Raw genomic sequence first — 23539 nt, forward strand, 5'->3', positions numbered from 1 at the left:
AGCCACAGTGTCTTCCTCTTTCCTTCCCGCCTTGGCCTCTGAGCAGAGCTGTGTTTTGTCTCTCAGAGACTTTCAGCCAAGATGGGCCTAGTTGTGCTACCAAGATGGCTTCCGCATTGTATGGTTCCTGAGCCAACACTGCCTTTTCCGTTCATTCAGTTAGGGCCAAAAGAAAGATTGGGTCAACTGCGTCTGTCTGATGTGCTTGGGATCGGATGTGTGTTGGCACTGGGACACAGTAAGGTCAGATACACAGAGCTGGGGAGTGAGTGCTACATTTTCTCTTTCCCTCTCTCACATTCCTGAGCTGTTTCTGACTTTTACCATCATCGCATAGTCTCTCTTTCACATTCAGTGCCCAGTTGTTTCTCATTCTAATGAGAGGACCCTCCAAGTATTGTGTCTTCTAGAAATGTCAATTGTTAACCAATCAGTATCAGCTGGATAAAATATTAATTTTATTTTAAATCATTAACCAGTGTATCAGCCACTGAAGGGAGTAGAGCTGAAACAGTTAGCTGATTAATTGATTTGACGATTGCAATAAAAATAACATGGCAACTATTTTGATAATCAATTAAACGCTTCACTTATTATTCAAGCAAAAATACCAAATATTCTCTTCTGAAATGTGAATATTTGCAGCTGTAAAGGGGAGTCTTGACTGTCAATTCTTTTTTATTAAATGTGTGCTGTGAAGCTGTGTTATATAGGAAAATATCGATATTGATCTGACACTATGGGCAGATGCTCTGTGGTAAATTACTCAAATCACACTTCATACTTTTTCATAAAAGGGAATATACTGTTGTATTTATGAATTTACTGGGCGTGTGGGAGAGAGTTTGTTTTGTGTTGAAAATGTTGGTATTGTGGTTTACTGCTTACAGCTGATGCTTTGTGGCTGTGCGGATCTCTCTGCTGGCACTTTCACTTTTGTTAGACGTACATGTCCATCCTCCTTAAGGTAACCACAGCAATATTATGTGGCAGGGGATTTTTATTTGTTGCTGTCATGTCTCACTTATTAGCTCGTGGCAGAGGTGGAATATTCCAAAGTACATTTACTCAGGTACTGTACTTAAGTACCATTTCAAGGTACTTGTTCTTTAGGGATTAGGGACATTTTACTGCAGAACCAGTACAGTACCAGTATTTTTAAATTGGTACTTTTACACAAGTGAAGGATCTGAATACTTCTTCCACAGCTAGCACGTAGTTCAAGCTTTGTCACAAAAATGACAATCCAGCATTTATATAATCATAATCAGTGTAACCAAGCAACAATAGCAGGTCTCTTTTCCACAGTCACCGCTTCCAGCTCCTGTATTGCAGGGCTACATCATTCAAAGTTCCAACTACGTTCCACACTTCCTACCAACGCTCACTTCCCCTTTCCAGGAGCCAGAATAGATTTACAAATAGCCCTGGGATGTGGAAAACATCTCGTTTGTGTGTGTGGGCGTGTGAGCAACTTGGTGAGAATGGGCTTCCTCCTTTCGGCCTCAGATTCTGCTGCACCTCTCCTGGCCTCTCTGGAATGTCAACCTGCACATACAATAACCCCACCCTCGCATCCAGTGTCAGGTCATAATGACAGAAGCATTCAGGGGTCAGAGAGCAAGTATTTGATCTGTGTATTCGTGCCAGGTATCACATGGATCCTGAATAATATGAAATATGAACACCAATAGTTTTACTGAACATTAATAATAATATTTAGGTTTATTTGTATGGCATTTGTAAAACCAGCTTACACAAAATGAACAATTAAAACAAAGATATAGAAATGAAATAAATTCATAACAAAAGAAAACCAATAAAACCAATAAAACAGACATAATTAAAAATCTATAATACACTGCTTTTGAGACATGATGTATCAAGGGTAAAACATATTCATAGAGTGGTTGATAAGTGATGATTGATTCATTGATTAATCAATAAAATAACAACAGATTAATCAATACTGAAAATAATTCTTTGTTGCAGGCCTTGTCCTCTGTCTTAAAGTCAAACTGCAAGATTACTTTTTCCCATACATGTTCTTGGGAAGTAAAAACTTAAAGCCGCAAAATTAAATTCATCCCAGCTGCTGATTTGATAATGTTGACTAGAGTTCATAATTTCTTCAACAATGGAGGGCACGAGAGAAGGAGCAGCAGGCTAGGGTGAGACCTAGGAGAGAGGGAGAAAACGGCTAGTCACTGAGGAGACATCCGGTCCGGTCTATGGACAAAGCCGTCCAACAGGGGAACAAAGCAGGAGTCTGGAGCTGGGATATTACAGACTGGTTGGCCCCTCTGTCTGGAAGTGTACGTGCCGCAGAGCAGGAGTCCGGTCGAGAAGGGACGCTGGGGGTGGAGTGGGCTTTTTTGGTGATCTGTCTATCAGCTGTCTGTTTGTCTGAGACCAGCACTCCACTCACAGTATTTACTCATACATATTTACTGTTCATCTATGTTTCTGCTCTCCTCAAACATGCTCGTCTGTCTCCTTCATGTCTTTTATAACATTGTTTTACCTCGTCTCCCTTTGCTTCTTCCTATTTGCTGTTTCCTTTTTCCTATTCTCCTCTGTCCACCATCATTACTATCCGTCCTCCTCCCTCCTCTCCTCATGTCGTCCTTCACTCCTCCCCTCCATCCTTCAAATGTTGGTGGGCAGCAGAACAATATCCAGGAGGTCATGGTGACCGGCAGCCCCCTCCCTGTGGTCTCTTCCTGCTATTGTCCCTGGTCCTACTGCTGTTTGGCTCCTACACTCTATCAACTGCACACATACTGGCTTAATCACCACTGTTCACTTTTATGCTCTAGGCTCAAGCATGAGGGAAACGCTGGAGACTTGAGTACATGCATGAAAGCAGGATACCTTGGGAAATTTGTGACTAATCCCCCAGAGATGTAGCTCATGAGTGATTTGATCTGTTAAATTTATCACATCTGAATGACAGCCAGACTGTGTATGTACAGAAAGACAAGACATTTATTCTATTGCAAAATCTTGTATAGGATGAAAAAGGAAGGTAACTTATTTAACTCCACCTTTTTTATTTTCTCTTCTTTAATTATTGAATTGGTTTATGTTTGGCATATTACTGGTTGTGCTAAATTCCCAAGAAACAAGGTAACCTGTAATCTGTGCCATATTTAAATTCATTTTCTATCCTTAGCCTCCGTGTGTGTGATTGGTCAGTCACCTGTGTTTGCTGCCCACATGTAAATGTATGCCTATAATAGAGCAGTAAAATCAGCTTGTTTCACTGTAAACAACAGCCAGAATATCCTCACAAGAGTTGGGGACTTTCAGTAGCTGTTCTTCACAAGTAAATATAAGACCAGACCACGCATGCAAACACAAAGCACCAGGCCGTATCCTACAGAGAAGATAAGGTGACTGTCAATGTAATGTAACACAGAGAGCATATATGTTTCAAGTCTTTTTTTTTTCATCATTGAGAGAGATGGCAAAAACAGAGCTGTAAGCATGTGAAACCTGCCGCTGCAGCATTGGTTATCATATGATTACATGTCTATGTACAAAAGGGTTTTTTTCCCTCTTTTTTTCTCTGACACTATGATCCAACAATGGCTCCATCTCTTCCTGTAGTTAGACCCTCAGGTTCTTTGATGTACCTGTCTATCTGTGCTCTGCTGTAGCCCCAGCCTCAGATAACATATTAAATGAGACACGGATGTCAGGACCTCACATCTTTGCCTCTTGTCACTGATCACGTGCTATACCTGACAGTGGCAGCTCTAAATCTCCTCTTTCTGTGCTGTTGGCAGGAATCAGCTTCACAGTAAGTTACATGAAAGGCCTAAAGTGGGGATCATGAAACATAGAGCAAATCCCTTACTACAGGGATTTTACAGAAAAACAATTTGAGACGTCCTACATGTTAACTTAAATCTAACATGAGTGAGCTAGGCGCTGCATAGCCAGGATCATGGCAGCAGCGTGCCACTGCCAATTTCAAATGATGTAGTATTTCCTATTACTGAATTCTCAGGGTAGGAATGCAATTTTCAAGCATATACTGAGAGAAATCTAAAAAAATCCACTATATAATACCTGTTCAGCACCAAACAGCAGACAGACAAAGTTAGAGTCTCACTCGTGAGCATAGTGGACCCTTTAGCCGTCAAAAAGCCAGACATTTCTCTCATTCATTCCCTCAGGAGACCAAAAGAGCTAAAAGAGACTAAAAGATGGAGAATATGGGGACTTGGATTTGACTGAACCACAACTCCAAATTAATGATAATGTTGCTCTGTAACTGCTGGATGATGCAACTTAAAAGGTGATGTATGATGTAAGTTTGTTTCCTCTGCCCCTACATGGCCAAAATGATCACTTCTTGCAGTTGTAAGGACATTAATATGTTCTCCTTTTGGCAGTTTTAAAAATGCTTATATGTAGCTGTGTGTCACAGTCGTGTGACAGCGCTAAAACACACATATTATGACACAGGAAGAAGCATTATTCATTCAGGCTTGGTTTGTGGGCAAAATGTCCAAATATTTTCAGCGTATGCATTTCTGCTTCCCTCTCTCTCTTACGTGCCTGCTATCTTGTATTTACAGTCTCTCTTTGTTGTCATACTTGCTCTCCCTCTCACCTCTGCTCTCAACAACCTGTCCTGTAATGCCACCCCTGGGGCACTTTTAAATTTATTGCTTTTGGCTGAGGGCCCTAGCAACATAAATAAGCTGAGAGAAACAATGGACTGACTGAATGAGCATCATAGCAGAATTGTTATACACTAGAAGTGACAGGAAGACATGCACTTCACTTTCTGTGCTATTGCAGAGAAAGTTCTATAATCGTTATTCTCCGTTTCTATTCTTCACATTTCCATCCCTGTTCGCTTTTCTCATTTCCTTACTTTCCTTCCTTGTTACTTATACCCCTTTCACACTAAAGCAGCGTCATTGTTATGAATGGATTAACAATGGTATCTGACCCAGGTCCATGACCCTTTTGGCAAAATTCTTGGAAAAAATGAAACCCTTTTTAGATACCGCCAGGGGTAAGCAGTGAAATTTGCTTTAGGAGGTCAGCCCTTTAAAAAGTGAAATTATGCATTCTTTTCAGAGGAGGTATTTTGTTATTGCTTGGGTTATGTGGTTTTGTTGTAGAAAGGGACACATCCCCTCTGTTAGCATCCCAGGTAGCCACTCCCAGTGACCTGTGATTTTCCCTGGAATGCTGGAGGGTATGTCAACTTCCTCTCAAGGCAGGTCCGCACACCCAAGCACTTAATACAATGCACACACAAGCACACACCTCAATTAGGGTTGTAAAAAAAAAACTTGAAAGCAAATTCATTTGGTTTTTGGTTGTTGTGTGAGCTGGAGGCTCGTGGCACTGGGTGTGACAACTGAGATTCTCTGTTTGTTTGAGCCTTTTGATGATTGTTCTTTACAATAACTTACTGTTTAACCTGTTTGACATATTCAGTCTCAATGTCTCTGTCTTACACAAGAGACTGAAAACAGTTTACAGTAGGGGTGAGAATTTTTAGCCACTTAAATACAAGTGTGGTGCTAGTCCCTGTCAAAAATGCTAGCACTTTCAGCATAGGCTTTGGTTAAAACAAATGATTAATGCTTTAGATTGTAACCCTGACTCCAAATTTGCAAGAATCTACTAACTAGCTAGCCAGGGTTCACAGCTGTCAGTGCCTGCTCCACTATCACCAGCTGCCTCGAGGATATAAAAACCCAGAAGAAAACCAGTTTTTCTCAAATTAACTGTCATGACTCTGAAGTCATGATCACTGATCTCAAATCCCTCAACAATACATGCAAAGCTTCTCCTTCTGTGTTGACAGTTCCTGCCATTTTTCTCTTGCATTTTGATCCTCTTCTTTCCTTCAAATCTCACATCACTCACACTGTCAAAACTGTCTTTTTTCATTTAAAAAAATATCTACTGCATATTCTATCCGTTTTCCTTTCCTGCTCCTACAACGTTCATCCAGTCATTTTACTCTTCAGTACTCCAGACTGCTGCAATAATCTCTGTGGTCTTACCTCCAGACTCCTCCAGAATTGCGCATGGCGCTGGCCAACCAAATACATTGCAGCACACATTGATTGCTGATAACTTTGTAGTGCGAAAGGGGTAATTCTAGTGTTTACCTTGTGATTGTGGCTGTATTATCAACCACTGTGAATTGTTTTGCTGTCTGATGCTGGTTTGTGGATCTTTTACTCAAACTGGACCCCGTGGATAGCACTTTCTATTATATATTTAATCTGTCTCTTCAGGAACTCATTCACACCAATGCAGCCACACAATTATAAAACAAAAAGACAAATGGTTTTGGATTTAAACATGTACAAAAGGCAAATGTACAAATATGTCATAGATGCTTGAGAATTATATAGTAATTCTCATGTCATATATCTTACATGTCCACATTAGCAGCTCCTTGCTGCCTTTGTCCTACAAATCTCTTTATTTTTCTGCCTCCTCTCAGTCTTTCTTCCACTTACACAGCCAACCCCCCCCTCGCCATCTTTGTCACGTCCACAGGGCTCACGCTGCCTGCCTCGAGGTGAGAGGTCTCCTGTCTGGGGACCAGGAGAGCACACGCCTCTCTTTGATCTACCCCACACTGGCTGCTACCTGCAGATAGCATATTCACACACACACACACACACACATACGCACACAGACACACCGCACTCTCCCTGTCTCCCCGCCACAGAGACAATTCTACATCTCTCGCTGCCTGCCTCTCTGTTTCTGTCGGATGCATTATAAACTGTGTGCACACGAGTCTAGAGCAGTAGCTTTTCTCTAATGCATTGCTGTTGTGCAAAATAATGCCTTTGTTCTTTGGACATAGATTTGCTTGACTCAAAAGAGCCATTTTTTTTAATTTACAGTAAAAATCTGTGATTTTTTTTAATGCAATCTGAGCTACCAATGGAAAAATACTACTACTACTAAGTTAAAGAGTTTTGGTAAATATGTGTAGTGTGGATTGTTTACTTTCTTCTGTGCATGTGTGCGTGTGTGCATACTCACTGTCATCTGGTTACCATTTGAAGGCAGAATTACAGCTAATGATATCCTAGAGGAAAACTACAGTAGCTAAACATGCAACAGTTCCTCTGTTTCTTTCTCCACCTACTTTTTCTCCCTGTCAGACTCTTCCAGTGGCAAGAAGTTAAAGTTTTGGGGAAAATAAACAACAGAATTTCACAGATATCCCTACTTTTGGGTTTATATGTGAAACCTTTTAAATTGCTCTGGTCAGAGTAAAGCTTTGTGCTAGCAGACAGTTTAAGTGTGTGTTTGTCTGTCTTTTTTTTTTTGCACTGTGCCACACTAATGTAGTGTCTCCCCCCAGACACACACACTCACACACACACATACACACTTTCTGCCTCTCGCATCTGGATTCAATCAGAATCCAACGATCCCCCAGCAGCCTCTCTAACAGAGAAGTAGGTTAGAGCAGCAGTGTCAAATATCAAGCTCTCTCTCAAACTCATTTGAATATCTACAGTATATGTTTGTGGATGTCTGAATGTAAAGTATATTTGTGCAAAAAAGAAAATCAGGGAAATCTAAAGATTTTTTTGCTGCAACCAAAAATATTAGTAGATTTTTTAGTAGATTGTTTGGTGTGTGTTCATGCAAAACGAGAACGTGACGATGCTTTGCAGATATGGTGTATGGTCTATACATTCACATGAATGTTGTCCTTGTGGTTTTGCAAAAGATTGCCTTAAGCCTTTACAGCACTACAGAACAGTCAGAACAGTTCGAAAACATTTTCTGTAACTCTAACTCTCTTGTTTTCTTTAAAAAGATTGGAATCAACCAAATATGCATTTTGGCTGCTTCTAGATCTAATAAAAAGATCTTGGATAAAGGAGAATTAGACATTAATGTCATTACTTGATGGACATTAACTGGCCATGAGACAAGATACGCTGAGATCAAATTCTTTGGTTCCCATTTTTTTGTTATTCTTCTATCAAGAAATCAAAAAAGGAACAATAACTGAATGATACTGTTGGAGAGCAAACAGAGCTCTGCTTCCTTCTTACAGACTGTGGTCACCTTCTTGCAAAATGCCATGGTTTGAGAGTCTGGAGACATTTGGGGCTTATTGCCTCACCCTGCAGCTGTCTGCTGCGCAGCACACACGCATGCATCCCTGATCAATGACTGACGCTGACACTTATTGACTCTGATTGTCGATGATGCAGGTAGATGCTTCTTCAGCCTCGCACAAACTCAAGTATCCACCCCTCACATTATGCACAGTGTCTGATTTTAACATAATGTCTGTTTACAGCAGTACGTTTATGCACCCATCACGACATTGTCAACCACCACATATTGTATATTATTGAGTACACTACAGCACTAGTCCTAGGCCACCTGAAACCATGGTAACAGCACATGGTGATGCTGAGTGAAGAGGGAGTGTGCTGTTTGATTGACAAGGCTGATGTTTAATGTATGATGGATGGTCTTATTTCCTTTTCACAGGAAGTGAACTGTACAAGTAAGGGACAGTACTCGACAATCTGTACATTCCATAGTCACTTTCCAACAAAATTACGTGTGTAGTCAAATTAAAAATACCTGTTGTTCATTTACTTTAACTAATTTTGATCCTGGGTTTTTTGTTTAAAAAATGAAATGTAGTTCCTGTACTTGCTTGAGTTGATGGGCAAATATCTTAAACAGGAAGAAGTATGATTCACCTGGCTGTGGAAGGAGTCTTAAAATCCTGGTTTTTAAATGTTTAAATCAAGAGAGAAAGAATTTTGACTGATTCCATGAAGTTTTGAACAGATATTATTAAAACCGCTTTTCTAGCAGTGACAATTTATGTATTTTCATGGATAAAGACATCATATTAAGTCGCAAACACTCTTCTCCTCTGACATTCTTAGCCGCAACTTCTGCACATCTCCTAATTTTCTGTGTTGTATTGGTCATGTGTGTGTCCTCTCTGCTTTCCCTTGCCACTGTCCTTTAGACTCACAGGCTAGCTGGTATTAAATTTGAGTGGTTTTTGCTGAGAAGCTATTTATCTACTTGCTAAAAGCTCTTTCATGATGTAATTAAGCCTCACTATTGCATTACAGGTGCATTAATTTAGAACAGCAAATTAAGCATTTGTCCAAAATTGTCAACGTGCCACCATTTTATTTGTCAAATTCAATGTGTAAGTTTATCAGCTATATAGTCCTTTAAAAATTCCCACAATGGAACATAAAAAGTTGTACTTTCTGCTAACAGATGTGAAAATTACCTCTGTGTGATTGAATCTCAATTTACTGCTCACTATAGAGCAAGTTACTGAGTGGGGAGTATATAGGTGGAAGTGAATTAATAAATGAGGGAGTGATTTTGGACACTGGCAGACACCTGCATGATGCTGCGTTTGCTGTGCTGTTGCTCTGTCCTGTTACTAAAAGTCAGGACTGCAGGGTATCCTGAACATTTTCCTGAAAAAAAAAAAAAGACTGGAATATATCTGTTCTATTTATGAGAAACGTTTGCACGTTTCAGTGCACTTCTTCTTGTACAGTGCTGAAGAATTCTATAGATACTTTCCATCGTGATATAAATTACTGGTCTTGACAGCAGCCGTCTCTCTCTATGATTTGTTTCTAACAGGTCTTCCCACCCCTTCCTAACGAGGCTGAGATCGCACACACCAAAAAGCTCTTCCGACGCAGAAGGAATGACCGACGGTAATGACGCATGAGAGCCTGCACGCTCACACACACATGCACACATATACACACGACACAAACACACACACGCGCACACACACCTACCTCAGTGAGAGGGAATGTTTTTTCTGCGTTGATGTCAGATGTCAGTGCACAGCCAGTCCCATAGCCTTAACATCTCTCCCCGGCCAAAGCAATGTCAAGACAGGAATGCAGGCTCCACACTTCACTGCAGACAGGAAAAAGAAAAAAAAAACTTTGAGGAGACGTTCAAGGTTTTTTTTTTTTTTTTTTTTTTTTGTAACATTTAATAGGTCACTCACACAAAAATTAAGCCAGTTATTCAGTCACCCGTTTTGCCTTCAATACTCAAGCGTTCTCTCCTTTTCTGAGTATGTATTTACTTGTTTGCTTTGCAAAATTTAACCTGTTATCCTGCCCCAAAAATTCAAACTCTGCCACTCTGGCACAAAATTTTGAAGAGGTACATCTGCTCTAATTGTATACACTCTGAAATCTAATTCCACCCAAGTCTGACTTCATTGAAACCAGGTCCTTAAGAGAAAAAAAAAAATCTCTTTCTCTCTCGTTCTCTCACTCCCTACCCTGATGTCACTGGAAAACTGTTCTTCAGTTGCTAAGAGACAGGCAAAGAGAAAATATTTGGGTTGTATTTGTGGTTAAAAAGAGGACATTTTAGCTATACCAAATGGACAAAAGCACTTTCATCCTTGTTTTTAAGTACAGAGAATAATTGGTTCTGTCCAGAGCTATTGTGTGTATGTGTGATGGGTGCAGTGCAGGCCTGGCAAAAAGAAAAGAACAAAAATATAAACTTTGACCAACAGCAGTTTGCTTAGGTTTCAGTCCATTTGTTTTTTCGAACTGGAAATATTAACAAGAGACAATCCTGTTTTCGTGTGCACTCTGCTTCCAAGCACATTTTGTCAGTACTTTACAGCTTGTATTTAAGGGCTAACTAAATGTCCAGTTTTGCATACGTATTAATGAGTATATCAGTAATTATATGCAGTTGTATGTTGTGGTGTTTGCCCATGTGTATGTGTAGAAATATCATAAAACTTAGTTACTACCCAGAAGTTGAACGTGTAGAGTGGGGCCCCAAAAGTTGTGTAGTTGTGTAGTTAAGATATAGTCAGTACAAGAATTGTTAAGTTTGAGGGTTTATTCTTATACCTTGAAACATTGAAACATTATGTACTTAATCTAAAGCTTTCAACCACAGAGAATGAGAAATTCAATATAATTAGACTAAAAACATGTTAGTTTCTGCTCAATTACTTTTTAGTCATGAACTCAGACATTCTGAAATGTGAACACTTGGGCTGACAACGTCTCTGCTTGTGATTTTCACACCTTAAACTTGCTTCAGTGGTGAGTACCTGCTGTGAAAGGTTTTGATAGGGATGTCGCACCAGGCTATAATGTCCACCCAACATTAGTTTTGTATTAACATTCATTCCTTATCTGGTAGTGTTATGGGGTTGCATGCAACCTCCAGTCTCCTTACACTGAAGATAGGCATTGCAGAGGCTGGCCAAATATATTTGCACTGCAGCAATGGAGAAAGCAGGAAGACGCTTAGGATGAAAAATATCTAAGGACGGACGAGGCAGAACATAAGAGGACTGGACAGACATGAAAAGGGGATCAGTACAACTGTTTAAGCAGACTACAAAAGCACATGTTAACAGCCGACCAAATCATTCATCAGAGAGGTCTCTGCTTCAAGGGATCTCTGCATGAATCTTGGATTTCTTTTTTTTTTTTACCGTATGAAACTGTTACAAAAAGAGATGGGGGAGGACAGAAGTGAGGAGAGTAAAATGGAAAAACGGAATGAAACTTTATTTTTCACAAAAGTGGAAAAATTGCCTTTTGGTCCGTCTGGCCGATCATTACAACATACACTCACCAAGCAGTTTATGCAGAACACCATACTAACTCTGGGTAGGTCCTCCCTTTGCTCTCAGAACATGAAAACAACAGTGACGTATGAATACTCCAAGTAATAAAATAAACATTTGGTAAATAAGATAATAATACTTTTATTGTACTTGTAATGGTAATAAAATAGACAATTTAAGAAAAACACCTTTAGGAAGTTGAGTTGAGTTGCCAGTTGCCTGTAGGATATATTATTTCTTCGTATGTTCTTTGTAACCATAGCATTCTTTTGTGGAAAGGTTTGTAAAGGAAGGGAGAATGTCACCATAGGTAATACTTAGAAAGGCTTTTATACACAGTAGCAAGGACCCAAGAAAACTATAAATCCATTGTGAATGGAACAACAGGACTATCCAACTTGGCCAAGTGACCCTGCCCCAGATCAAAGATTTTGTATGGAAGTGTTGAAACTGATTATTGCATTAGAGAACTAACGCAGAAAACAGCCTCCACGGCTATCATTACTCCATATTGTCCTTTATGAAGCTTAGCTTGTTTGCTCATCAAACACATTAACTGCATATGTTTGTCTATCAAACATGGTAATCCTCATATGTCGATGTTTTCCTGCATGCAGGCTCCCTGACAGAATCAGAAGCCTGAGGCAATAAATATTCATTCCAACGTAAAACCTCATAGATGATGTTAGATTTGTGTTTATTTCCTGTTGTGTTGTATTTTCTATCGGTGAAGAAAAGGTTAAAAGTAATCTTGTTGGAAGCAGATGATGAAATATGGCGATAAATATTGATCCTTCGACTATATGTGCGGAGCACGAGGGTTAAGGGCTGTATTGAATAAAGCACAAGAAAGAGAAACAAAGTGAGGCCGTGAGATTGAGTAAAGGAAAAGTGTAGGCTGGCTGTGGCAGGAAGGAAAAGAAAGGGGAGGTAGTGCATGTGTTTCTACTTTAGTAGGCACGTCAAGCAGGGCTGAAATTAGTTGTGATTTACTGGAATGTGCTGCTTACTGCTTTCTGCTCCATAACAGAAACGGGGCAAAGAAGGAGCTAATATGCTCTTTATTCCTCCCTTTTATCTCTTTCTAAAAAAATCTGTTAATTGTTGAGGAGCTTTTACACATCTTTATTTTGTCTGTTTTATATGACTTGCTCTTCTTACACAGCACCATTTTCATTGTTCTTGGAATTAAAGAAAGATGATTTTAATACCAAAGACTAACCTCAGTCTGCCTGACTCAGCATCCAGTTTCCACACATTGTTGTTATAAAGTGATATCCTGAACAAACAAGTACGATTTAAACTGATGTGTGCTGAAATGTGTCACCACACCGAGCACCCTATCTCCCTATCTTTGAGCAAGATGATGTCTGCTGTGTGTGCCTGCATGCATTCATGCACTTCAGTAAAAATAAACTGCAGGGGCCAGATGCATAAAACTGTGTGTACACACAAAGACAGAAATATGTATGCACATGTTTCAGTCACATTTATAAAGCTGTGAGTATGCATGGCTCTGTTTTATAAATCTCAATCACTGTGGAACTGTGCACACATGCACAAGCCTTATTTCCACTCCCACACATAGCTGGAAATTGATGTAAAAACGCACCTAATCATCCGTTTGCATATGAAAACCTCTGCCTTTCCACTATTCATTAGACCCATGAATGACAAGAACAGCAAAGAAGAAGTGCAGTTACACCAACTGTGTCACATCAGCGAGGCTCTGCAATAGTACAAGGACAGCTGTTCTGACTGTTATGCTTGTATCATTAACACATCACATTTTCAAGATATATTATCGCATGCACCTGTAAATCATCATTAAAGGTTAGAACTCAGTCACTGTTAGAAAATGTCAGAAAGATGATCAATGATGAATTTTTAGCACTCATACTGAAAAAGACTTGAGAGATGCTTCACAGTCGAGGGTACGATGAAAAGATAATTAACACGAGGAAATGATGGCTCAAGTATGGATTAAAAAGAAGGATAAAATTCATCATTCATTAAATGGGATGTCACAACATGAGTAATTTTGTCAGTGCCAGTACCATTGAATATTGTGAGGTGATCCTTCTTTCATCGACGAGCTCAGTGTTGCTGTTTGCATGCTGTCTTTTGGTTGTCTCAAACTTGTCCATTACATCGCTACTCATGAATATTTATTTAATATTAATTTCATAAATGAATCTTTTGATTGAAATGCATTACTGTATAAACAGTAACACAGTGAGTGAAAAAAGCAAACAATCTAAACAGTGTTTTGCTTTCAGAATACATCTCTCACCTTATATTTAATCTTTCCCTCGTCACCCACAGCTGGTTCTAGAAACGGTGAACACCTGAGTTGAAGTATCTGTGAGGCACATGCATTCTCACATTAAAAAAAAAAAAAAAAATACCAGTTCGTACGTGAGAAATGGTGTGTGCATGGTTTTTATGTATGCGCATAAAAACATATGGCCCCAGGTCTGCTTGTTTTTCTGCACCTCCTATGAAAGGTTGGCTTTTCTGCTTGTATCTCATGGGGTCGATGACTCAGAGTTATTGAGTATAATCTCTTAATTAATTTATTTATTCATGCATGTATGTGCACACATTCAGTATGGTTTAGTGAGTTTTGAATAGTGCTGGGCAATATAGCCTATGAATAATATTGCAGTATTTTTAGGCTATATCATGATACACAATATATGTCTCAAAATTTTAAAATCTCCTCTAAAGCACTTCATAAATCCTCAATTTAACCCTTTGATGCTTTAAATCACACCAGTAAAATGATTCTAGTAGACCCTGCAAATGAAAATAAATAATGGCATGATGCAGGCGTACATACTGTGGCCTAGTTCTGTTGAGCTCGAAGCAACAAAAAAGTGATTGATTTGGACAATGAAGAAGCCAGAGTGATTTGCTTCTGGGCTGGTTTCTTTTGGCGTTTTATTTGGTGTGGGTCGAGATGTGGAGACACAGTGTTTCAGGCATTCTTCGTTTTGTAGTGGGTGGCGTTTGAAATGGTGAAACAAATTTGTGGTACTGCTTGTGGCAATGGTTTTGCTGCACATGTTGCAGCATCGTTATTGCGATACTCAAACCACTGCGATACCCAAACCGACAGCTTAAAATTATGTCAGTTTGTGCTCTATGTTTGAAATATAGTCATTATACATACTACATCCCACATAGAACAAGCTGCAATACATCGATTATATTCGACATATCGCCCACCTCTAGTTTTGATTTTGAATCTTCATTCTTGTAGAAAATTGTGTAAAGAGTGATGCAAATGTTCAGTCAGGCAGTCACAACCTGTCTCCCCACAGTCCATTAAACCAGTGTGTTGTGGACTGTATAAAGCTTTGGCTGTGTTATTGACTGTGTGGGCTGCAGGCTTCTCTTCCCCCTGGGCCAATCGATTCTTTAGTCTGGGCCAACCAGTGGTCCAATGGGTCCATGAATTCTCCATCCACATACATGTAAACCCACAGCATCCAATCCATGCTTGACGATCAGTATCCTACCTCCTCCCATGATCATCATCTGCCAATTCATTTCACCTTTTTAGTTTTTTTAGTTCCCATAGCATTCTTCACTTCCTGTATTTCTATGCATGTTGTTTGAATGACATAGTTATGAATCTGTAGGTTTTTTTTGTTTGTTTCCCTCTTCGTTTCCCTGCTTCCCCCCCGCCCCCCTGCCTCCCGCCTCCCTGCCTCCCGCCTCCCTGCCTCCATTTCTTTTATTTTCTCATGTCTCTCCTGCAATCTACAAAAAATTCTCCGCCGTTTCCTACAAATTGTTCGCTTAACTTCACACTTTTCATCCATCCCTCGTCCTCCTCCATCCTTCCAATCTCCTGCATTGTGGCATACCCTCTTCTCCTGCTTGTAGAGTGGTTGATCAGTTCACCCGAGACCAGTTAACCATACTTCTGCCTACTGGCCCTGGGGGAAAGCGGCAAGTCTCAGCCAGGTTAGTGACAACATAAGCCCAGACCCAGAGCACAAAATGGGACCTGAATACATTTTCAAGTTTTTACACACTGTAAATTGCATTTTATTTATTTGCCTGAGAAGCAGGTGGGTTGAAAATTAAAGATAGATTCAACAAGGCAGCATCAAACACTAATTTAAGTCTGACTGATAACTTTATGTTGCCAGACACATCATCTGAACCAAATAAAAAATTATTTTCTCATTTGATTAGACAGTTGATCGTGCCAGAGCTGATCTGTTTAAGTAACAAGATATTGTGAGATGAAATTTCATCAGTGGCCCCGTCATTTATCCTTAATGCAAACATCTCTCTGGCACTAATGTGACTGATAAATGGTCAATCTAAGCAACACTCAAGCTACTGCAGAGCTCAAAGTCATTAAACGTGATTAACATTTTATTAGTGTCTCACTTTCACCTCTCTGCATCACCAGCAGATCAGGAGAAGGGCTTATTAGAGATGAGCATAAACTAACAGCTACTGTGGAGATCAAATTAATCATCAGATGAGCAAATGTGTGTGTTTCAGAGAGGGAGATGATATGTTCCTCAACTCTTAAGAGTGTCACTGAGTTGTATGCGGCTTTGCAAAAGATTATGAAATCTCACTCTCTGCAGTCATATTAAATGAAATCTCAAACAATTTCTGTCAGTCAGTGTTAAGCTATTACACCGAATTTGATAATTATGTTATAGTTAAAAGTTTGCTGTAGAAAGGAAAAATGAGATGTTGGAGGTTGTTGATTGGAGTGTCTGAAAAGGCAGTGTACTTTAACCATGAGGTGTGTTTCTATCCACCTATTCACTCTTGCATAAAAGTGGAAACACCAGAAATCTCAAATATCAGAAAGTAAATCTTAAAATATCGCAAAATAGTTTTTAGGCTTTGCTGAAGTGGAAAAATTGTTGCATTGATAAGAGAATAATGAAAGTGCAATGGAAACAGATTCAGCTAAATGATCATGACATGCACGAGTCGTGACTTAAGTGTTGGGAAAAAAAAGGAGTTGAAAAATGGTAGCAGACAAAAACAGATCTGTGTGGAGCTATGAGGATGTTGAGCCACTTGTGTACTATAGAAGATCTTAGTTTCACCATGTGATTAAAAAGCTGTGTTGAGCTGATACAGATCTCACTTAGAAAGATGCTAAGAACATTTGCAAAGTGTTGGAGGCTGCTGGGTACAGAAGAGAGTCAGAAGATGAACTGTCTACCAACCTCCCCAAGAGAGTGGAGCGAAGAGGCCAGGCAAGACATAAACCAAAAAAGACTATAAATAGACTCAATTTCTGCCAACACACACACACACACACACACACATAGACAGGGGTGATACACAGATGGATGACAACCACTAAGGCTTTACAGAGGTTAAATTATGATATTATTTCATTGATGATTCCAATTAAATGGTGCAGTGATTCAAAATCTATATCTTAGTTATTTTCACCAGACCTCACAGTCACAGAGTCCTTGTTCATTTTCAACCTCTTTTTTAAAAAAATATTCTTTTTAATTCCTGCAAAGGTCAATTTTGCAGGTGCATTAAAATCTGTTTTCTCTGTTAGAGTTGTGGTCTCTCTAACTTTCTGTTGAATTGGTTAATTTGTTTGACCCGTGCATATGAATATATTAGATTTCTTTTAAGCTCTAAGAAAATGTCCAAGGTTTTTCTTATATTAAAAAATTTGGGGAAAAATTAATCAGTTTGCAAACTTAACTTTTTAGGTGGAAGTTTTTGTTCCACTGTGTGAAAAAGAACTTTCACAAGGTGAAACAGAACTTTGACAAGGTGAAAGATCTCTCTCACAAGGTGGAATATTTTATGTGTTTTTGTTCTGTAGCCTCAAAAATTTCTGATTTATTATTTTTTCAGATTTTGGTCTAAAAATCAATTGAAGGTTTGTTAAATTAAAAAGTGCAAGGAAAAGCTTTTGTGAGGAATTATGTAACCCACATTGCAGTCTTGGCATCGAAGAACTCCTGCAACTTGCCTTTCTTAGCTTGTCAGTCCAGCCTCCCACAGGCTTATGCAGTATAATGGATGTCACAGATTTTGCTTTTGGTTTTTTTGGTTAATATTATTTTAATTAATTTATTTTTTTCATAGTATGTCTTTGCCAAAAAACTCTTGTCCCTAGTATCTGAAGAGTTTGAGTTCAGATCCATGGAGCTCTCGTGCGTTTTGTGCGTTTCTTACAAAGACACCAAATGAAATGTCACTGACTAAAATACAAATGCAAATGGAACAAACTTTTATTATTTTTCAAGACTCAAAAGCATTGTGTTTCTTTCTGTCCCTGCCCCAAACTGTCCATTTGAAGACAAGCATAATAATGTGTAGTAATGTGCTTCTAGATGTTTTAGCAAATTGTCAAAGTTTGAACGGTTTTGTTTATTATCCTTCTCTGTGGACCATTAGTACAGCACATGTAGCTAGAAACTGTGGCTTTGTACTTAGACATAGTGTATATGTCTAAATGTCATATGTCCTGAAGTACTGAGTATTGCCTGATTGTTGAAATCTCACCTCTTCACTTCATAAAGTTAGAATTAGACATAAAGATCTACTATAATTACTTAGATTCAGGCTCAGGTACTGTAGTTTTCTATCAGTGTCAAATATAAGGGCTGGACATTTTGTCCAGATAATGAAGTTTCAAAATCTGGACGGTTTGAAATTGTTGTGGTTTGTTTAGTGGCTTAACCACTTATCCCTCTGTCAACTTCAAGCAAACCAAAATGAAATTGAGCATTTTGATGATTTCACTAGCCTTGATTGACAAATAATCTGTCACCAATGAGGGAAAATATTATGACCACTCAAATATTTGTTATTAACAACGGCACATTTCAAGGTCTGGAATATATTAGAAGGTGAACAGTCTGTTCTCATGGTCAGTGTGTTCGGTGCAGGTTAAAGGGGCAGGTGTAAAGACTTGAATGACTTTGACAAGGGCTAAATTGTTATTGCCAAACGACTCGGTTGGGGCATCTTAGAAATTCCAGGGATTATGGGGTGTTCCTGATCAGCAGTAAGTGAGAACCATGTACAGACGAATCACTGATGTGCGAGAGCAACACAATCTATCCCGCCTTGTCTGAACTCACAGAAGGGTTACTGCAGCACAGTTTGCACAAAATATTAATGGTGGTAATGGGAGGAATGTGTCACATCACACAGTGCATCACTCCCTGCTGTGCATGAGGCTGTGTAGCTGCAGACCATTCAGAGTGCCCATGCTGGTCCTAATATAATGGCTCATCATTGTATACATCCCTGTGCTCAAAAGATGCAAATCCCCTTCATTTACTGAAACACCTATGTATTTAAACAGGCAAAGATTTCCTCAATGTTCAGATAATATCTTTTACACACAACCTGCAAAAAGTAGTTATGGAGTCAGTTGTGTCTGAACAAAGGTGTGCTGGCTGCTGCTAGTTGAGTTTGTGCTAGTTCACAGGCTGCGGCAGATAATAGGTTGCCTCCTGGGTGCCAGGGTGACTAATCCCCTGGACCATATGTCAGCGGCTTGTCAAGCCCAGAGCCAGTGCAGCAAAAGGACAGAGCTATGCAGGACAGGAAAACACAGACACACTGTGCATCCACATGTAAGCAGGCAATGGGCTTTTGAATTTTTAGTTGCTTAAATATTGTATCAGTAGATGATAGGTTACTGTTTGTGTCTGATTGTGAATTATGATAGTAATATTTACAGAGGGGCATTAGTTAATAATTGACAGAAAACTTGCCTTTTTTTTTACACAAGCACTGCAAGTAATAGTGTGTTTTAGGCGGGTAGAGGGGTTAGGAAGAAGTTTTAGGCCATAATGGTGCCAGTATGACACAGAGTGGTGGTCAGAGTGAAGTAGAGCAGTGTAGGTTTGAGGCCAGCTGCTGCTACATCACAATGAAGCTAACTGAAACCTGCTCTCATTCCAGGAGACAGCAGCGGCCTCAGGGAGGAGGAGGCGGTGGCGGAGGAGGGAAGAATCAGCCTCAGCACATACAACAGTCACCGCAGCACCAGAGGGATCAAACCCAACAGCAGGCTCCAAACCAACAGCAGCAGAATTTAACAGAACTGGGAGATAACAGAAACAATAGTGCTGACCGGCCGCCTCGCCAGTACCAAGGAGGACATGGGCAGCGCCAAGGAGGACCCCCACACCACGGTTACAGCCAGAACCGGCGCTGGCACCACAATCAGAAAGGTCAAGGGCACGGACAGACAAACGCTACAGGTGATAAAGGAGTGCCCACAAGAACAACCAAAGAGACTGAGAATGTAAAAGCAGGTGACGAGCAGATCAGACCGCCTCAAGACTGCAGCAGTAAGAGTCCCAATGAATCACCCAAATCTGAGTCAACACCCATTACAAATGCTTTCCCAGATCTGACAGTTAATAAGGAATCTCCCAACCCAGCAGGAAGTGGAACAGCAAGCGAGGGCCAGTCCGAGCAGCCCAAAATCAGCTTGCTGCAGTCGTCAAAGGAGAGGCTGAGGAGGAGACTAAAGGACAAGGTACTGAAAAGCAGCTTAGTGCCTGTCAGTCAGTATTAAGGCAATCAGGACTAATGTGTATGTGTACACACGTGCTACCATTTGGTATTATAATTACTTTCATTATGTTCATGCACACACATATACTGTCATTAATATATGAACGTGTAGACACACACTTTTCTCACTTCTTTGCTTGAGTCATTTATCTATTTAGCATTCAGATTGACTCACACTCATGGGGCCTTCAGACACAACGCAACAACAGCACCACAATGCTCCAAAGCCCGTTATTTCCAATGGGTTGTGCCGCACTGTGACAGTTTGTTCGCTGCGTTGAGCAGATCGCACATGCAGTGCACCACTCGGCATTCTTTCTTGTTGACTGCTCTGCGCTGCAAACAGTGCACTGAAACTAGTGGCGAGCGAAGTGTCGTGTTGTGTCTGAAAGGGCCATCAGACTGGCAAGGAAGGGAGTACATGTTATCACTAAGGAGGTAAAGAAACTAAAGCAATATTAGCAGTTTAACAGTTTTTTTTGTGTTTTCCACTGTGGGCAATAAACTGGCAAATCAGCCTACGGTGTTGCTGCTTTTGGCTTCCTCTCTCTACAGCTAACTCATTAACACCAGGAGTGGTTTGATTTGACAGCATGGGACCCCTTAGCTGGCAGCAAGGCGGGAATTAATAAACATATGCGTGATGCCAGTGAATAAATGCATCCGGTCTATGAGCCACGTTATGCTTGACTGGGGTGTTCGGAATTCGTAGTATTTACGTTATTTGTTCTGTTTAACTAGTTTAAGGTTGGCATAGGCCTTTGACCCCAACTGAATTCTAGTTAATTTGGTCAGTATGTTGCGTAATGTGTTTTATTTTAACCATCATTATTTTGTCTTTATAATGTGGTAAAATTCATAGACAACGGACTAAACCAATATAAGATCTGGTGTATTGGTTACATGCCACAAACCACTGATTGGGATGCTTACGCCATTTGCTACTGATGTGAAAGCAAAGTGAGTGTTATTTGTCATGCCAGTGTTTACATTAGTACAGTGATACCCAACCAGGAGCACTACTAGATTGTAGAGCAGCTCATTTAATTGAAAAATGGATAATAATTTACAAACAAATTTATTTAAAAAGCAAAAATATATATATATATATACACACACACATATACATACAGAACCAGCTGTAACACTTGAACACCATGAATTGGCTTTTGACATTCAATTTGTCCTTAGAAATTTCTAGGTTGTGGTCAAACCTATACTGAAACTGAATATCGTCTTTCATCTATCACTAATGTCCTATCTCATCTCCCATCCCAGGAAGAGGCACGTGTGGAGGCGTCAGGCTCCGGGTCACAGAACATGGACCGGCTGGTGGACCTTCTCAACAGCATGAGGAGCAACAGCAGCGGGGTGGAGCAGCAGCTGGCGTCTTTCATGGAGGAGGCACAATGCTCAGCAAGGTCCGAGGAAACCCTGGCTCAGGTCGTCAGCACAATCTACTCCAAAGCCGTGTCAGACAGGAGCTTCGCTGCCACAGCTGCCAAGCTCTGTGACAAGATGGCGATGTTCATGGTGGAGGGGACCAAGTTCAGATCGCTGCTCCTCAACATGCTGCAGGTGAGAGTGCAGAGAGAGTATCGGTAAGTTGTAGGTACAGCAGTGGGGAGATCTGCTTCAAGCTTTAATCATCTCTTTTTCAGTAACTGAGATTTCAGTTTAACAGTCCCACAAATTTCATGTACCTGCTTGACAGATTTTGAAAATCAACACTAAGTTATTTATTAACTAGATTTGATGAATGGATAATGTAGGTACCAAGCTCTTCTAACTAGAAGCAGTACAATAAATATTAGAGCCTAACCTTGATACGTCGGTCAATATCAGATATATGTCGGACTCCAACACCACAATCCATAACAATCATAACAGTCATAACAATCTCAGTATTTTACAGGTGTGCAAACATTTAAAACTATAACTTATAACCTAAGACTTTTTAAGACCAGCAGACACATTTAAAACAAGGTGCTCTCAAAATGCCCTTTTAAAGTTCATTTTACGATAGCGGCACTTGATAACACAGTAGATGTTTTTGGCAAATCATCAGCTGTTTATAATTCATGTTTTAACAAAATCCTCTCTGTAATTTAGTAGTTTCATTCCACCTTAGAAGCACTCTCAGGCAGAAGCCAACTGTTAGTGATGCTGTAAATGTCAGTGGGCAAAGCAGCTGATCTAAACAGCTACAGCCCCCAACCCCCCCCCCACTCTCCCACCCATTCATGCACCCATGATGAAAACATCCTCTCAGCCGTTATATATATCTTACTGCTGCTCTCCCCGTCCCTCACCCCCTCCCTCATGAGCTCTCTATTCCCGTACTCCCCCAGAACGACACGGGCCAGTGCCTTGCTACTTCTCCTTGCACACTGCCCAGCTCTCTTTTTCCCTCCCTCCCTCTTCCCCTCTAACCAAGCTCCTCCCTTTCACCCCTTGCTCCAACCTGAGAGCCAAACAACCTCGCCAGAGTGGCAGACTGTCTAGAAGTAGGCAAACAAGACATATATGCTGTCTTCAGATAACATTCAAGGTCTAAATGTTAGCCCACCTGCTGCCTTGTCATGTCTCCTGCTTTTCTCCCCCTTCACTCCTACTCCTCTTCTTTCTCTGCAGATGCTGTTTTTAGCTATTTTCTTTTTTTGTCTTTTTTTTTAGTCTTTTTCTATTTAAACACCTTTCTTTAGATGTTGAGATGTGTATCCCAGTCTCAGCAGTAGTGAATCCTGCCTTAATCCTCTTACCCCCACTTTTATTTATTCCCCCTTTATCACAGCTGTGTAGTCCCCCCCCCTTTTATTTCTCACTTTAATTCCCACTTCCCAGCCAGCATGGACCCCCTCCTTGTCTTTGACATTTTGGCTTTTATGCTTTTAAAACATTTTAAATGTCATAAGTGGGCTCATGAAGGCTGTCATTAATGATGTTGCTTCCAGACCCCTGGATCTCAATATGGGGGTAATTAGTGTGCCACTGCTCTGCTTATTAAAATACAGGCATCAGGGTTTGTTGTTGCTTTAACATGGCCAGACTGTTTCCTCTGGAAGATGCTCTTCACTGAGCATGGCTGAAAACAGTGGCCTTTCTTTTCTTTTTTTTCTTTTTTAACTAATCCCGTTGGCTCCTTCATCTTCTTTTCTTACCTAAACTTGTCTTGTGCTGTTGCTAACGCTTCAGTCACTTTTTTTGGTTTCTTTGTGTGTCCAACCATTTTGCTGGCTTGTTGTTTAAGTGTCAAATACCATGGCGATGTCCTTGGAGGTGTATGAGAGATGTGTGTGGTTGTTTTTGAGTGTGTGTGGTATGTTT

At 40.2% G+C, this 23539-nt stretch overlaps 1 protein-coding gene across 4 annotated transcripts in view; it reads left to right on the forward strand.

The window, feature by feature from the left end:
* ctif (CBP80/20-dependent translation initiation factor) overlaps nt 1-23539 on the forward strand; it is a 48472-nt gene that overhangs the window by 15800 nt on the left and 9133 nt on the right. Inside the window, exons 8-12 of one of the 4 annotated variants that reach the window (XM_041059373.1) lie at nt 9664-9740; nt 15545-15625; nt 19592-19983; nt 20077-20174; nt 21491-21790. In XM_041059373.1, coding sequence (XP_040915307.1) covers nt 9664-9740; nt 15545-15625; nt 19592-19983; nt 20077-20174; nt 21491-21790 — 948 coding nt within the window. Of the gene's footprint in view, nt 1-9663; nt 9741-15544; nt 15626-19591; nt 20175-21490; nt 21791-23539 lie in introns of all 4 variants that reach the window. The other 3 variants (XM_041059374.1, XM_041059371.1, XM_041059372.1) reach the window with 3 other exon arrangements.

This window comes from Toxotes jaculatrix, chromosome 16, assembly GCF_017976425.1.
Source record: "Toxotes jaculatrix isolate fToxJac2 chromosome 16, fToxJac2.pri, whole genome shotgun sequence".
Taxonomy (NCBI): domain Eukaryota; kingdom Metazoa; phylum Chordata; class Actinopteri; family Toxotidae; genus Toxotes; species Toxotes jaculatrix.